Source organism: Oncorhynchus kisutch, linkage group LG10 (genome assembly GCF_002021735.2).
Source record: "Oncorhynchus kisutch isolate 150728-3 linkage group LG10, Okis_V2, whole genome shotgun sequence".
Classification (NCBI taxonomy): Eukaryota; Metazoa; Chordata; class Actinopteri; order Salmoniformes; family Salmonidae; genus Oncorhynchus; species Oncorhynchus kisutch.
The window spans coordinates 53,576,528-53,594,660 of NC_034183.2; the positions used below are offsets into that span (position 1 = coordinate 53,576,528).

General features: G+C 45.2%; 1 protein-coding gene across 2 annotated transcripts in view; it reads right to left on the minus strand.

Annotated features, from left to right (window-relative positions):
• Nucleotides 1-18,133, minus strand: part of LOC109893317 (zinc finger protein 385C-like) — a 193,370-nt gene that overhangs the window by 30,461 nt on the left and 144,776 nt on the right. For both annotated transcript variants that reach the window (XM_031834009.1, XM_031834010.1), the window contains one exon: nucleotides 2,056-2,198. In XM_031834009.1, the coding sequence (XP_031689869.1) occupies nucleotides 2,056-2,198 (143 nt within the window). The remainder of the gene's footprint in view (nucleotides 1-2,055; nucleotides 2,199-18,133) is intronic.

Below are 18,133 nucleotides of genomic sequence, written 5' to 3' on the forward strand. Positions count from 1 at the left end.
GGCCGAGCAGCCGCACACAAGACTAAGATCACCATGCCCAATACCAAGCGTCAGCTAGAACAGTGGAAACACGTTCCCTGGGGTGATGAATCACACTTCACCAACTGGCAGTCTGACAGACGAATCTAAGTTTGGCAGCTGCCTGGAGAACGCTACCTGCCCCAATGCATAGTGCCAACTGTAAGGTTTGGTGGAGGAGGAATAATGGTCTTGGGCTGTTTTTGATGGTTTGGGCTAGGCACCTAAGTTCCAGTGAAGGGAAATCTTAATGCTACATCATACAATGACATTCTAAACGATTTTCTGCTTCCAAAGTTGTGGCAACAGTTTGGGGAAGGCCCTTTCCTGTTTCAGCATGACAATGCCCCCTTGTACAAAGCGAGGTCCATACAGAAATGGTTTGTAGAGATCGGTGTGGAAGAACTTGACTGGCCTGCACAGAGCCCTGACCTCAACCCCAACAAACACCTTTGAGATGAATTGGAACGTTGATTGCGAGCCAGACCTAATCGGCCAACATCAGTGTCCAACCTCACTATTGGCTGAATGGAAGCAAGTCCCCACAGAAATGTTCAAAAATCTAGTGGAAAGCCTTCTCAGAGGAGTGGAGGCTGTTGTAGCAGCAAAGGGGGGACCAACTCCATATTATTGCCCATGATTTTGGAATGAGATGTTTGACAAGCAGATGTCCACCTACTCTTGGTCATGTAGTGAACGCACGCGCGCACGTACGCACACGCACACGTACACAGTCTGTAAGAGAAGGATCAAAAACTAGACACAGAAGCATCTGAAGCAATGTAACCAGCAGACTGCAGGTGTGTAAAGCTGTGCGGCTTATAGGTCTGTTTAAAAACAAAAGATAGGTGGGCTTGTCTCTGGGTTGCTGGTATTAAATCTTCCACGATGCTGAGGGGGAAAACACTCTAGGAATAACGATTATACCTCAAAGCCCAGGAGAAATGAAAAGTTCCAACGACTACAGGCTGTAACCAGCGTCTGTGGGACCGGGAGACAAGTCTAGCACCGTGAGGGGCTGAGGGGTCAACGGTCAATAAAACTGTCATTAAAACAGTAGTATGGTTGTTGAATATCACATCATCAGAATCCCTGGACGCCTAGTCAGCAGCTCAATGTGAGCTCACTCAACCCCTCCCCCCCTGTACGGCATTCTTTCATTCTAACATTTTATTGAAGATTTTCAAAGCAAAACAGTCAACAACAACATATATACAAAACAACAGCGATGTCGAGGTCTTCCAAAAGTAGAACATGTCCGAATATGCAAATAAGAAAATAATGTAATTGTATTCTGCTCAACTCATTACTCTATTTTTTACAGTTATTTTTCAATTATATTTGTTTGTATTATTTTTCCATGGTAGATAATCAAGCATATTTCAATTTCATACATTGTCAATATATATCCCCTTCCTACCCCCTCCATACAGCCCTTCCCACCCCCTCCATACAGCCCTTCCCACCCCCTCCATACAGCCCTTCCCACCCCCTCCATACAGCCCTTCCCACCCCCTCCATACAGCCCTTCCCACCCCCTCCATACAGCCCTTCCCACCCCCTCCATACAGCCCTTCCCACCCCCTCCATACAGCCCTTCCCACACTCTCAAATTATTATATGTGCTTTTTTCTATTTGGAGTACATTTAACTTAGAGTACAGTTCAAATACATGAACTATATTTGAATTTACAAATCTCTTAACAATTTCACTCTTACTTCCCTTCTCTTAAATCCCCCAATAACCGATACTGTATTCTTCTGGTCACCTTGGTTCCCTACCTGTCCAGTGGGTGGAGCCTTTGACAATGTCCGCACATAGGTGGGCGTGACTCTATAATACTAACAGATATATTGGAATTGAAGGTAATGGCATCAGGCACTTTGAGTATCCTATTTTTTCAGACATCTTAAGCTCATGAAAATAACAGAATATTTTACAGACCAAAAGATATTTTGAGTTCACACCAGCAGTGTGGGAGTTACGTAGATATGACTAGGTGATGTTGATGTGCCATGCCGGGCTGTGTAACTCACTGTGCTGAAGTTAGGGAAGAGGCTGAGGGGGGACGATCCATTGAGCCTGAAAGGCAGGAAGTGCTTGAGGTCGAGGTGAGGCTGCAGGGGCCGTCCCGGGACAGGCAGGGAGGCCAGGAGGGGGTTGCCCTGGGCAGAGGTGCCTGGATGGAACACAACAACACAACAGGGTTAGACAAACAATCATGAGAGACCCTTTGATGTTTCGTTTTCTGTCTCTTCTCACTACCAGTGAGTTTGGTAGGTAAGGAGTGAGGTAAGGAGTGAGGGAAGGCGTGAGGTAAGGTGTGAGGTAAGGTGTGAGGTAAGGTGGGAGGTGAGGTGTGAGGTGTGGGAGGTGAGATGTGAGATGTGGGAGGTGTGACGTAAGGTGGGAGGTGAGGTGTGAGGTGTGGGAGGTAAGGTGTGAGATGTGGGAGATGTGAGGTAAGGTGGGAGGTAAGGTGTGAAAGTGGGGAGGTAACGTGTGAGGTAAGTTGGGAGGTGTGAGGTAAGGTGTGAGGTAAGGTGGGGGTGTGAGATGGGAGGTAAGGTGTGAAGTAAGGTGTGAGGTAGGTGTGACGTAGGGTGGGAGAAAGGTTGTGAGAAGTGAGGTAAGATATGAGGTATGGTGGATGTGAGATGGGAGGTAAGGTGGGAGGTAAGGTGGGAGGTGGGGGTAAGGTTTGAGGTAAGGTGGGGGGGCTTGGGGGGGGGGGGGCTTGACATGTGATCAATCCCCCTTCACGACCCCCCTACATCCTATCACCCCACTGCCAGAGCTAATCCTTCAAGTACGTGCACCGGGCGCTCACGTATACACACACACACACATCATTTAATTACAGATTTATTGGCTGTGAGAGGGGAGTGCATGGCCTGCACCGTACGAGCTGGGAAGATGATACCGGATATCAAATGGACCAGGGATGAAGAGATTTCTAATTTTCCAGCTGGCTGCGTTTCAGTGGGCCGGTGCTGAGCTGGGTACTTATCCCACCGCCAGGATCAATCATCAGTATCATCTCTGGGTCGCCAGACCTGCCCTGAGCATGCGTACTGCAACACATCGTTACAACACACACCATGGATATGAAAGGAGGATGAGGAGATATCAGGACACAATAACACACACCTTAGACAGAGAAGAGATTGACCTCGTAATAACACACACCTTGGAAAAAAAAAGGAAATTGATCCCATAACAACGGTCACCTCTGAAAGAGAGGAGATTGTCTGGTACATTAAGACCCATAAGACATATCTACGCAAAGTCACAGCTGAGCTTGGTAATGTAGTAGATGCTAAAACATGGGTGGTTCTAGGTGGTTGCTATACAGTAGGTCATAACAAACAGCATATCAAGAGGTGAGACCTTATACATAGTACCACTGTCCTCACAAAGCCAAGGACCTGCAATATAATATAGCCATATATATATATATACTAGCTATTCAGTATATATTACAGGTATGATGACATATGTATGTACAGTTGAAGTCAGAAGTTTACATACACTTAGGTTGGAGTCATTAAAACTCGTTTTTCAACCACTCCACAAATTTCTTGTGAACAAACTATAGTTTTGGCAAGTCGGTTAGGACATCTACTTTGTGCATGACACAAGACATTTTTCCAACAATTGTTTACAGACAGATTATTTTACTTATAATTCATCGTATCACAATTCCAGTGGGTCAGAAGTTTACATACACTAAGTTGACTGTGCCATTAAACAGCTTGGAAAATTCCAGAAAATGATGTCATGTCTTTAGAAGCTTCTGATAGGCTAATTGACGTCAATTGGAGATGTACCTGTGGAAGTATTTCAAGGCCTACCTTCAAACTCAGTGCCTCTTTTGCTTGACATCATGGGAAAATAATAAGAAATCAGCCAAGACCTCAGAAAAAGAATTGCAGACCTCCACAAATCTGGTTCATCCTTGGAAGCAATTTCCAAACGCCTGAAGGTACCACGTTTATCTGTACAAACAATAGTACGGAAGTATAAACACCATGGGACCACGCAGCCGACATACCGCTCAGGAAGGAGACGTGTTCTGTCTCCTAGAGATGAACGTACTTTGGTGTGAAAAGTGCAAATCAATCCCAGAACAACAGCAAAGGACCTTGTCAAGATGCTGGAGGAAACAGGTACAAAGGTATCTATATCCACAGTAAAACAAGTCCTATATCGACATAACCTGAAAGGACGCTCAGCAAGGAAGAAGCCAATGCTCCAAAACCGCCATAAAAAAAGCCAGACTACGGTTTGCAACTGCACATGGGGACAAAGATCGTACTTTTTGGAGAAATGTCCTCTGGTCTGATGAAACAAAAATATAACTGTTTGGCCATAATGACCATCGTTATGTTTGGAGGACAAAGGGGGATGCTTGCAAGCCGAAGAACACCATCCCAGCCGTGAAGCACAGGGGTGGCAGCATCATGTTGTGGGGGTGCTTTACTGCAGGAGGGATTGGTGCACTTCACAAAATAGATGGCTTCATGAGAAAGGGAAATTATGTGGATATATAGAAGCAACATGTCAAGACATCAGTCAGGAAGTCCAAGCTTGGTCGCAAAATGGGTCTTCCAAATGGACAATGACCCCAAGCATACTTCCAAAGTTGTGGCAAAATGGTTTAAGGACAACAAAGTCAAGGTATTGGAGTGGCCATCACAAAGCCCTGACCTCAAGCCTATAGAAAGTTTGTGGGCAGAACTGAAAAAGTGTGTGCGAGCAAGGTCTACAAACCTGACTCAATTACACCAGCTCTGCCATGAGGCATTGGCCAAAATTAATGTATGTGTGTATGTATAGTGGGGCAAAAAAAGTATTTAGTCAGCCACCAATAGTGCAAGTTCTCCCACTTAAAAAGATGAGAGAGGCCTGTAATTTTCCTCACTTCAACTATGACAGACAAAATGAGAAAAAAAATTCCTGAAAATCACATTGTAGGATTTTTTATGAATTTATTTGTAAATTATGGTGGAAAATAAGTATTTGGTCACCTACAAACAAGCAAGATTTCTGGCTCTCACAGACCTCTCACAGACCAGTACCTCTTTAAGAGTGTTCCTCTGTCCTCCACTCGTTACCTGTATTAATGGCACCTGTTTGAACTTGTTATCAGTATAAAAGACACCTGTTCACAACCTCAAACAGTCACACTCCAAACTCCACTATGGCCAAGACCAAAGAGCTGTCAAAGGACACCAGAAACAAAATTGTAGACCTGCACCAGGCTGGGAAGACTGAATCTGCAATAGGTAAGCAGCTTGGTTTGAAGGAATCAACTGTGGGAGTAATTATTAGGAAATGGAAGACATACAAGACCACTGATAATCTCCCTCGATCTGGGGCTCCACGCAAGATCTCAAAATGATCACAATCCCAGAATGATCACAATCCCAGAACCACACGGGGGGACCTAGTGAATGACCTGCAGAGAGCTGGGACCAAAGTAACAAAGCCTACCATCAGTAACACACTACGCCGCCAGGGACTCAAATTCTGCAGTGCCAGACGTGTCCCCCTGCTTAAGCCAGTACATGTCCAGGCCCGTCTGAAGTTTGCTAGAGAGCATTTGGATGATCCAGACGAAGATTGGGAGAATGTCATATGGTCAGATGAAACCAAAATATAACTTTTTGGTAAAAATTCAACTCCTCGTGTTTGGAGGACAAAGAATGCTGAGTTGCATCCAAAGAACACCATACCCACCATACCTACTGTGAAGCATGGGGGTGGAAACATCATGCTTTGGGGCTGTTTTTCTGCAAAGTGACCAGGACGACTGATCCGTGTAAAGGAAAGAGTGAATGGGGCCATGTATCGTGAGATTTTGAGTGAAAACCTCCTTCCATCAGTAAGGGCATTGAAGATGAACCGTGGCTGGGTCTTTCAGCATGACAATGATCCCAAACACACCGCCCGGGCAACGAAGGAGTGGCTTCGTAAGAAGCATTCCAAGGTCCTGGAGTGGCCTAGCCAGTCTCCAGATCTCAACTCCATAGAAATGGGAGTTGAAAGTCTGTGTTGCCCAGCAACAGCCCCAAAACCTCACTGCTCTAGAGGAGATCTGCATGGAGGAATGGGCCAAAATACCAGCAACAGTGTGTGAAAACCTTGTGAAGACTTACAGAAAATGTTTGACCTCTGTCATTGCCAACAAAGGGTATATAATAAAGTATTGAGATAAACTTTTGTTATTGACCAAATACTTATTGTCCACCATAATTTGCAAATAAATTCATAAAAAATCCTACAATGTGATTTTCGGGATTTTATTTTTTATAACAGTGTCAATTTGCTGTCCCCTCAAAATAACTCAACACACAGCCATTAATGTCTAAACCGCTGGCAACAAAAGTGAGTACACCCCTAAGTGAAAATGTCTAAATTGGGTCCAATTAGCCATTTTCCCTCCCCGGTGTCATGTGACTCGTTAGTGTTACAAGGTCTCAGGTGTGAATGGGGAGCAGGTGTGTTACATTTGGTGTCATGGCTCTCACACTCCCTCATACTGACTGGTCACTGGAAGTTCAACATGGCACCTCATGGCAAAGAACTCTCTGAGGATCTGAAAAAAAAGATTTGTTGCTCTACATAAAGATGGCCTGGGCTATAAGAAGATTGCCAAGACCCTGAAACTGAGCTGCAGCACGGTGGCCAAGAGGGTTAAGGCAGTGCTGGACAATGATGGTGGCCACACAAAATATTGACACTTTGGGCCCAATTTGGACATTTTCACTTAGGGGTGTACTCACTTTTGTTGCCAGCGGTTTAGACATTAATGGCTGTGTGTTGAGTTATTTTGAGGGGACAGCAAATTGACACTGTTATACAAGCTGTACACTCACTACTTTACATTGTAGCAAAGTGTAATTTCTTCAGTGTTATCACATGAAAAGATATACTCAAATATTTACAAAAATGTGAGGGGTGTACTCACTTTTGTGATATACTGTATGTATGTACGTATGGGGCATCTGTGATGGACGAGACAGAATAACAATAGGGAAGGCAGCAGTCCTGACAGCCGTCTGTCTCAGGGTTTGATATCAGATTGACAACCAGCCCCTCCCCCTCATCCTCTCTAAGATGAGTGTTGTGGCTCCATCCCAAATGGCACGCTATTCCCTACATAGTGCACTACCCTTTGACCAGGGAAAAGGGTGCCATTTGAGATGCAGCCTAGTTTTATGATTGGTCGGTGGAGCTGAGGAGTAAAGGGGCAACGCTGGAGCCCCAGGCATATGTTCACCGTGCTGGGTAGAGGCCTGGCTGTGTCTGCCCCCGGCTGGGTGAGGACGGCCCACTGCTGTCTGTCTTTCGTCCACAGAGACGGCATGGAGGGCGGACATCAACTCCAGTCATGTGGGCTCCTGCCTTCCACCACGAGACGTCACACGCGTGAGAAGGAGCAGGGTTAGCCTAGCTTGGAGGACAGTTGTCATCCCTCACTCCCTCCTTTCTCTGTAGCTTCCAATACAGTTGACTAAATCAGAGGCTGGCTATTTGCCTGTTTGGATGATAAGACTAGCGCCACGCTGAGGCACACACATGGGAATCAAGGAATGTACAACAGCCAGCCACTGACAACTGAGTGGTTGCTCTCTGTGACAGATGTGGAAGCTGAGTACCACATAAAACCCATACTAACATACATCCACCCCCGCACCTCAAGGAAACAAATGACACACAGAGGGAATAAACACACACACGCACGGATGTATGCACGCACACACACACACCTGGATGCATGCACGCACGCACACACACACACACACACACACACCTGGATGCATGCACGCACACGCACACACACACCTGGATGCATGCACGCACACACACACACACACACACCTGGATGCATGCACGCACACACACACACACACCTGGATGCATGCACGCACACACACACACACCTGGATGCATGCACGCACACACACACACACACCTGGATGCATGCACGCACGCACACACACACACACACCTGGATGCATGCACGCACACACACACACCTGGATGCATGCACGCACAGACACCTTCTCAAAGCCTATGTGAATGCACTAGGTGTACGCCACTGAAATCTATATTATGGTGTAGAGGTACACAAAAACAAACACATCATACATACAACAGAAGGGAAGGAGGAAATAAAAGGTGTGTGTGTGTGTGTGTGGACATGTGTTAGGGAGGAGGGGTAGGCTGATTCGGCCCTGAAGCCACAGCTAACCTCCTTCTATCACATTGCGTCATTCTCATTTAATGTGGTGTGTAATGAGTGTGTGTGTTGTCTATCCAAAGACACGCCGGTGTGCAGGCTCTGACGTGTTGATGCATCAGTGGCTGTCCAGACAACAAGACTTCTGTGTTAAAACAGAATGTCCAGTCCAGACTGTGGGAGAGGACTCTGCTTACTGTGCTGACTGTCTCTAGAACTTAATCCACACTCCTCTTCCTCCACTGACCATCACAACAACACATATCGCCTTAACCCAAGACTCAGTTACACAACATCTACCATCATCAGGCACAGCATGATGTTCATCAAAACATTATGTTCATACATTAAGAACACTATTTCCACATTGACTGTGGTACAATAAATTAAATTGTATTTTTTGTCCCTTTTTCTCCCCAATTTTGTGATATGCAATTACGATCTTGTCTCATCGTTGCACCTTCCCAACAGGCTCGGGAGAGGCGAAGGTCGAGTCAACGCATCCTCCGAAACATGACTCGCCAAACCACACTTTTTAACACCCGCCCGCACCAACGTGCTGGAGGAAACACTGTTCAACTGACGACCGAAGTCAGCCTGCAAGCGCCCGGCCCGCCACAAGGACATGATAGATCAGGATGAGCCAAACCCTCACCTAACCCAGACGACGCTAGGCCAATTGTACGCCGCCCTATGGGACTCCCAGTCACGGCCGGATGTGACACAGCCTGGGAATGAACTCGGGTCTGTAGTGACACCTCAAGCACCGCGATACAGTGCCTTAGACTACTGCGCCACTTAGGAGGCCCGAGACTGCGGTTTTTCATAGAAAAAATGTAAGCATATACACTTACCCATTTCAGGGTTTTTCTTTATTTTTACTATTTTCTACATTTTAGAATAATAGTCAAGAAAATAGAAGATATTCAAAAAAATGAACAGAAAAAAATCAAAATAGCCACCCTTTTCCTTGATGACAGCTTTGCACACGTTTGGCATTCTCTCAACCAGCTTCATGAGGTAGTCACCTGGAATGCATTTCAATTAACAGGTGTGTCTTGTTAAAAGTTAACTTGTGGAATTTCTTTCCTTCGTAATACGTTTGAGCCAATCAGTTGTGTTGTGACAAGGTAGGGGTGGTATACAGAAGATAGACCTATTTGGTAAAAGACCAAGTGCATATTATGGCAAGAACAGCTTAAATAAGCAAAGAGAAATGACAGTCCATCATTAATTGAAGACATGAAGGTCAGTCAATCCGGAACATTTCAAGAACTTTGAAAGTTTCTTCATGTGCAGTCACAAAAACCATCAAGCGCTATGATGAAACTGGCTCTCATGAGGACCGCCACAGGAAAGGAAAACCAAGAGTTACCTCTGCTGCAGAGGATAAGTTCATTAGAGTTACCAGCCTTAGAAATTGCAGTCCAAATAAATGTTTCACAGAGTTCAAGTAAAAGACACACCTCAACATCAATTGCAGACTGTGTGAATCGGGCCTTCATGGTCAAATTGCTGCAAAGAAACCACTGCTAAAGGACACCAATAAGAAGAAGATACTTTCTTGGGCCAAGAAACACGAGCAATAGACATTAGGCCGGTGGAAATCTGTCCTTTGGCCTGATGAGTCCAAATTTGAGATTTTTGGTTCCAACCGCCGTGTCTTTGTGAGACGCAGAGTACGTGAACCTCAACCCAATTGAGATGGTTTGGGATGAGTTGGACTGCAGAGTGAAGGAAAAGCAGCATATGTGGGAACTCCTTCAAGACAGTTGGAAAAGCATTCCAGGTGAAGCTGGTTGAGAGAATGCCAAGAGTGTGCAAAGCTGTCATCAAGGCAAAGGGTGGCTACTTTGAAGAATCTAAAATCAAAAATATATTTTTGATTTGTTTTAACTCTTTTGTTTACTACATGATTCTATATGTGTTATTTCATAGTGATGATGTCTTCACTATTATTCTACAATATAGAAAATAGTAAAAATAAAGAAACTCTTGAATGAGTAGGTGTGTCCAAACTTTAGACTGGTTCTGTATTTCTGGCCTTTTGTGTAAGCCCCTCCCCTTTTGCCTTTCTAATGATTTACATTGGCATTTTAGTCATTTAGCAGGCGCTCTTATTCAGTGCAACTTACAGGATCAATCAAGGTAAATTGCCTTGCTCAAGGGCAGGTCGACAGCTTTTTCACCTAGGGGATTCAAACCAATGACTTTTCGGTTACTGGTCCAACGCTCATAACTGCTAGACTACCTATTCCCCATCTTTATTCTCCCACCACCCATCACCCCATTGAGTGGTAAAGGATGGAGGAAGGGAAGGAAGGAGAGGGGAAAGGCTGCATGTCTATTTACAGACCTTTGTAATTATCTGTGTTGGTTGGCACAGTGGATTTGGTTCAGAACCAGCTGATTGGATCCCACCCCGATCCCCCCCCCCCCCTCTCTCTCTCTCTCTCTCTCTCCCTCTCTCTAACTAACAGAGATGGACAGAGGGCTGCAGGACAACATAAAGAAGACAGCAGGCTCCTAAAGATGCGTCCGCAGGCTGTAGAGGACCTTCATGTGGTAGTGGCGATGTGGTGCAGAGCAGAGTGGGGGAGTGGACAGGGTGGCATAATGCCCTATGGACATCACTACTGCTGCTGTGTCCTTCTGCAAGGTTGACAGGAAGCCCTCGAGCCACATAGGACATAAAGGACATAAAAACAACTTCCGTTCTATTTCGGTAGTCTGAATGTTCAACATTAATGTCCTGTATTGTCCTGTAAGAGAGGGAAGGCAAATCATTCAGATCCTGAGCCGGATGTGTCTTTTGTTTATGGCTTTGTCACTGAGACTAGTCACTGTGGTGAAAGACTGATTGCCAAACGCCCCAAGGACAATGACAGCCACATGAATACACCGCTGACACTAACTCAGGTTTCAAATGTTTCAGCGCTATTGACTGAAGAGCAATGTAATGTATTCTGTCAGATAAACTGTCATATCCAACTGGGTAAAAGGAAGTCATGTAGGAATGTAGGCCCGGTGCTTGTCCATGGATTCCATTAAAGGGAGAAAACATGCTCCTTTAGTGAAGGGCCAGTATCACGATAAGAGCATGTGACTGCGAGCCCGGTTCGTTTTATGCTAATATGATTTATAACTCCAAACATCCCCACCACTAACCCCGCCGTCTGCATGTGTATTCTCTTGAGATGCTCCTCTTACACAACCCCTGAATGCCTGACGGAGCTCTTCATCATAGCTTACCAAATGTGCACACGAAGGGACGAGGAGGGACATGCACAGTCCCAGTCAGTCACAAGGCTGTTGCTCATGCTAGTCTCTGTCCCCCCCTGAGCCTCCAATAGGCAGTCACTGCCTGCCTCAGACCATGCACTGATAGGACAGTGTGTGACAAGGTAGGATCAACCTAGAACTAGAATTCCTAGGTTATAAATAGGACTGATAGCCAACTCTTAGATTGCAACCATATACGTATAGGACACTACTTGAGAAACACAATGGACTCTAGTCAAAAGTGCACTAAATAGAGTGGCATTTGGGATGCAACCGTTAGAAGCCATAAAATACCTAATATTTTAGCCCATGAACTGTATTGTATGTGAAAGTGGCTCTGAGCCCAGTGAGACAGTTTGGCGATGTTCTCATAGATTACAGCCGTAGCGTCAATTCAAATACTGAAGAGCCACAGGCGGTCATTCGCTCTGATTCCTCTGAAGGAGAGAAAGAGGGGGGGGGGGGGGGGGGGGAAGACGGTCTGAGATGGAAAAGAAAGGGAGAGTCTTAACAGCCAATTAACTTCCGCTTGATCCCGAGGTTGTGTGAGGACTACCACGGGAGCCATTACTGCATGGACGGAGAACATTAAGCATAATCAGCTTTAATTAAAGACTCCCACCGACGCTCTCTCTATCTCTCTATCTCTCCATCTCTCCATCTCTCTCTCTATCTCTCTGTCCATACTCTCCTTCAAGCATAATGACAATATGAAAACCTGAGTTTAAAATGTGATCTGAAGTTGATTAGATGGAACAGCGCACGGTCCATGGATAATGAAGGAAATAATAGCTTGGTGTTCAGGACAATTAATTCTCTTTTCCTGCATGAAATGAACAGAAGTATATTTGTTTCTTTTAACGATGCTGAGTTAATGATCTCGCCCGTAATATTCTATTACAGTGAAGTCTGACAGAGGAAGGCTGGTATTTCAGTCTGTTTGTGTCTGATACAGAAGAACACAAGGAGACAAGGAGAGTAAACATGGTGTGTAAACGCCCTGAATGACATGCAATCTGAAATCCCGTTTGAGTCATAGAGAGTCAATGGGAATCTCTCACTGCTGCTGTGCTGTCAGAGTATTGAACAGACCATTCCCTCCCTCTTTTAAAGCTTTTTGGAATGTATTTTTCTCTTCTTTTTCTGGGTCATTTGTGTTGTGTTGGTAGACAGTGTACGTATGATTAAGTACATAACTGTGTGTGTTAGTGTGTGTATGTGTGCTATAACAGTGTATGACTATTTGTGTATTTTGTCTATGACTGTGTGTGTGTGCGTGCGTGCGTGTGTGTGTGTGTGTGGGAGGGGTTTATGGCTTATGTGACAGCACTGCAGAGTTTATTTGTGCGGAACTGATCTCCCGTCCTCACCTCCCTCTCTGAAATGGCTGTTTAATCAAGTGTGTGATTGTCCGTTGTTAACAGAACTACGTTCTCTCACTACTTTGTTAAGTGACACTCCCTGTTTAGTGTCAAAGCTGGAAGAGACCCTGAAACACAACAAGATAGACAACTGAAGTGCAGATTAAGAGCACATTTCCTGTTCTTCAACCAGGAGAAACACATTTACACAACCACTTCCACCAACACCCAAACTAGGTTAGTGCACTTTCTCCAGGAAACCACTGAGCTAATTGGTTGTTGAAAACTACTTCCTCCTGCTTCGTTCTGTCCTCCTTTCACCTTCTATCTCCTTCCCCTTCATCTCCAAAAACTCTTTCTGCTGCTAGTGGGAGGTGACAGAAGCCTCCATGCGACCTGATTTAACACATGGCTAGGCACAGTTTGACCTGCCATTGGAAAATAGTGTACACTCAGGAGGGATGAAAACACACCCTTCCCTGTTACAGGGTCTTTGAGAGGAAATGTTCAAAGTCAGATAGTCATCCGTGTGAATATGCACTCCACTAACACTGTCCGTCTGCCGCTCAGGCTGCTTTTGATGCTCCCTAAAGGAATATGTTGAGGTGAGGATGGGACCGGCACAGTAGGAGTGCACTTCAATAAAGGAGAAAAGTGTACAGTAGGATGCACCTAACCCGGACAACACTGGGCCAATTGTGCACCGCCCTATGGGACTCCTGATCACGCCCGGTTGTGATACAGCCCGGGATCGAACCAGGGTCTGTAGTGACAGTTCTAGCACTGAGATGCAGTGCCTTAGACCGCTGCGCCACTCGGGAGCCCAAGGAGTAGCTCCCTGACCGGGAATCGAACCCGGGCCGTGGCGGTGAGTGCGAATCCTAACCATAGGGTTGGAAAAATTGATACTCGACCAGCACCTGCACCATGGGGTAACACTTTATTTGGATAGTCCATCTGTAGATGTCCTACAGCAGGGTTCCCCAAATGGCAGGCCGTAGGCCGAATTTGGCCCCCGGGTCATTTAATTTGCCCCCCCAAGTTTTCTGATGAAAGTATTTTACATTTTTAGATCAGATATAAAAGACTGTAAAAACATCATATAATCAGTTCCCTGTGATTTAAATATAAATCTGTTCCAAAGTATTCTCACGCATAATAGAGAGATACTGTATATGTGATATTATACAAATGTAAGCAAGGTTTGGAATGATTATGTTTTAGTCAAATATGATATCTTTTTGGGCTTCTTGCAGTCAATTTGCATTCTACAAGTTATTTGTAATTATATTCCGGCCCTCTGACCATACGCTCAAGAAGAAAAACATCCCGCGGCTGAACCTAGCTGATGATCCCTGCTCTACAGACTATCAGTAACATTTCAACTAACTATCTATTAACCCTAGCAAGCAGTTTCTTATCAGATACACTGCATAGTCAAAAGTATGTGGACACATACTCTTCGAACATCTCATTAATATGGAGTTGGTCCTGAACAGTTATTGTGCTGATGTTGCTTCCAGAGGCAGTTTGGAACTCGGTAGGGAGTGTTTCAACCGAGGACAGACAATTTTAATGCGCTTCTGCACTCGGCGGTCCAGTTCTGTGAGCTTGTGTGGCCTACCACTTCACGGCTGTACCGTTGTTGCTCCTAGACGTTTCCACTTCACAGTAACAGCAGTTACAGTTGACCGGGACAGCACTAGCAGGGCAGAATTTTGACAAACTTCCTTGTTGGAAAGGTGGCATCCTATGATGGTGCCACGCTGAAAGTAACTAATCTCTTCAGTACGGGCCATTCTACTGCCAATGTTTGTCTATGGAGATTGCATGGCTGTGAGCTCGATTTTAGTGTAGTTTTTTGATAGTATGACCATCTGTAGAGAATCTACAGGTGGACTACCCAGACTATCCTAATAAAGTGTCCCCCAACATGGTCATGGTCCTCATAAGAAACCCCAATAAAGGCAGGATAAACAAAGCCTTAGTGCCACAGTGTTTAAAGAAATACTATATTCCCCAACAGCAATTACTGTCTGCCTGCACAGACAGATTCCCTTGGTTTCTCAAATGACTGCCTTGCCTGGTTCACCAACTACTTCTCAGACAGAGTTCAGTGTGTCAAATCGGAGGGCCTGTTGTCCGGACCTCTGACAGTCTCTATGGGTGTGCCACAGGGTTCAATTCTCGGGCCGACTCTCTTCTCTGTATACATCACTGATGTCACTCTTGCTGCTGGTGATTATCTGATCCACCTCTACGCAGACAATACCATTCTGTATCCTTCTGGCCCTTCTTTGGACACTGTGTTAACTAACCTCCAGACGAGCTTCAATGCCATACAATTCTCCTTCCGTGGCCTCCAACTGCTCTTAAACGCAATTAAAACTAAATGCATGCTCTTCAACCGATCGCTACCAGCACCTGTCCGCACGTCCAGCCTCACTTCTCTGAACAGGTCTGACTTAGGTATTTGTAGATGTCCACATATTATATGTGTCTGGTTAGACTGTAAACTCTCCTTCCAGACTCACATTAAGCATCTCCAATCCAAAATAAAATCTAGAATCGGCTTCCTGTTTCACAACAAAGCATCCTTCACTCATGCTGCAAAACATACCCTCGTTAAACTGAATATCCTACCGATCCTTGACTTTGGCGATGTCATTTACAAAATAGCCTTCAACACTCTACTCAGCAAATTGGATGCAGTCTATCACAGTGCCATCCGTTTTGTCACCAAAGCCCCATATACTAGCCACCACTGCAACCTGTATGCTCTCGTTGGCTGGCCCTCGCTTCATATTCGTCGCCAAACCCACTGGCTCCAGGTCATCTATATGTCTTTGCTAAGTAAAGCCCCGCCTTATCTCAGCTCTCTGGTCACCATAGCAGCACCCACCCGTAGCACGCGCTCCAGCAGGTATATTTCACTGGTCACCTCCAAAGCCAATTCCTCCTTCGGCCGCCTTTCCTTTCAGTTCTCTGCTGCCAATGACTGGAACGAACTGCAAAAATCATTGAAGCTGGAGACTCATACCTTCCCTCACTAACTTTAAGCACCAGCTGTCAGAGCAGCTCACAGATCACTGCACCTGTACATAGCCCATCTGTAAATAGCCCATCCAACTACCTCATTCCCATACTGTTATTTATTTTTGCTCCTTTGCACCCCAGTATCTCTACTTGCACATTCATCTTCTGCACATCTACCACTCCAGTGTTTAATTGCTAAATTGTACTTCATTACTTCATCACTATGGCCTATTTATTGCCTTTACCTCCCTTATCTTACCCCATTTTCACACACCGTATATATACTTTTCCCCCCTATTGTGTTATTGACTATATGTTTGTTTATTCCATGTGTAACTCTGTGTTGTTGTTTGTGTCGCACTGCCTTGCCTTATCTTGGCCAGGTCGCAGTTGTAAATGAGAACTAGTTCTCAACTAGCCTACCTGGTTAAATAAAGGTGAAATATATATATATATCTCACAGTCATCACACAGTCTTCATCCCATTACAATCTTCCCTATCTGAGAATCTGAGAAGCCCTGAGCAGAAGGGATGATAAGAGCAGAAGAGTGGAGAATCAGAGTGTAACAACACCTCGGGCTGCTCAGCATTACTCCATGTTTTAAAGTGCATAAGTAAATGAACCAAAGCCAATGAATAAAAGATGAAGCGAGACAGCAGTTTAAATAGGATCAATAACAGCCCCTGGCCTGAGACGCTACCACTCTGCCACGTTGGCGTTATCACACACACATCAGCCTCTGCTTGTGTTGCTGCTATTGACTAACCACAAGGTTATAGCTTAAATTCAATTACGAGGAGAAACGCAGGCAGGTCTCTTCAAACACGACCCAGAGATATAGTCAGTTCATGTTTCGCTAAGCTGTTGACTTGAACATTTATTGATGGAAACTATCGTTAAGATGAATGAATAGCCTATATGAAGCATACCGTGAAGGCCATCATCGTAAATAAGAATTTGTTCTTTAACTGACTTGCCTAATTAAATAAAGGTTAAATAATATATATTTGTTAAATGTATCGGTGCCTTATTAACGTCTTTGTTAAATGCGGCTTTTACTTAGTAGAAATCCTCAGAATCCTCTTCATCATATCTGCATGTTGTTCAGTGGTGTTTTGTCGTTGTAGACTAGGCCTTCCCTCGCTATGTGTCTGTAACCTGTGAGCCTTGAGAAGGTGAGTCCAGTATCACTCAACCATACTGAAACTCCCAAATGGGTTTTTGTCTCTTTGGCTACGGGTCGGCGGCCCTCCACGGCGAGAGAGAGCGGCGGCGCGGGGTTCGGCGGGGGTAACGGGTCCTCGTGGAGACATCGTCTCTCCTGGGGAGCACCTGTAATGAGTTTTGTCAGGCGCAGCAAAGAGAGCAGCGCGTGCCTACCCCCAACGAACCTGAGGAGAGGAGACAAGGCAGGCACGCGGCCCATCTGTCGAGCCGATAAGCCTGGAGCCATCCAGAAACAAATTGCCCAGCTCCCCCCTGCACAGCTCCATGAGCTCCCCCCCTACACAGCTCCACGAGGGGAGAGCAGAGCCCCAGCCACAGAGAGGAGACAGTTATGATTTCTAGCACTAAACCAGGAGGAAAATAGGAGGAGGAGGATGAGGACATATCAAATGCATTAATCTATGCAGAATGGCGCCCACGGCTGGTTATAGCTCTGTAGAGGCAGCTGTACACGGAAATTCAGCGTGTCGATAAACAGAAAAACAACATCAGAAAAATAAATGTTTTGTTCCTTTTTTGAGGGAAAGAATTTTAATTAAGTATGCCTGCAGTTTCTTATCTGCTCTCCTCCTTTTTGAGAGATAGTGACGGGCCCTACCTCCAGACAGGAGCCGATGCTTAAAGGTATAAAATAGGGTTTTTAAAAGGTACTACGTAGGATTATAAATTTTTAATTAGCATTTTAGTTTCAGAAAATGTCCATATCAGGTGCTAATAGCGGAATGATCATGTTTCACAGTATTACTTGCCTGCCAGTGTTTGGCTGTGACATTCACCTATTGACGTCTCAAGCTGGAGCAACGTCGGTTGTCAAACTAGGAAAGCTGTTCTGACTTGGTTATGTAGTCAGTCCTTTCCTGTCTGCTACAATTCTACACTATTCGCTAAATTTCAGTTTATGTGAGAAAACAAGCACTGAACAGTGTAGGGAATCATTATACCATCTAAATCGCCGTTA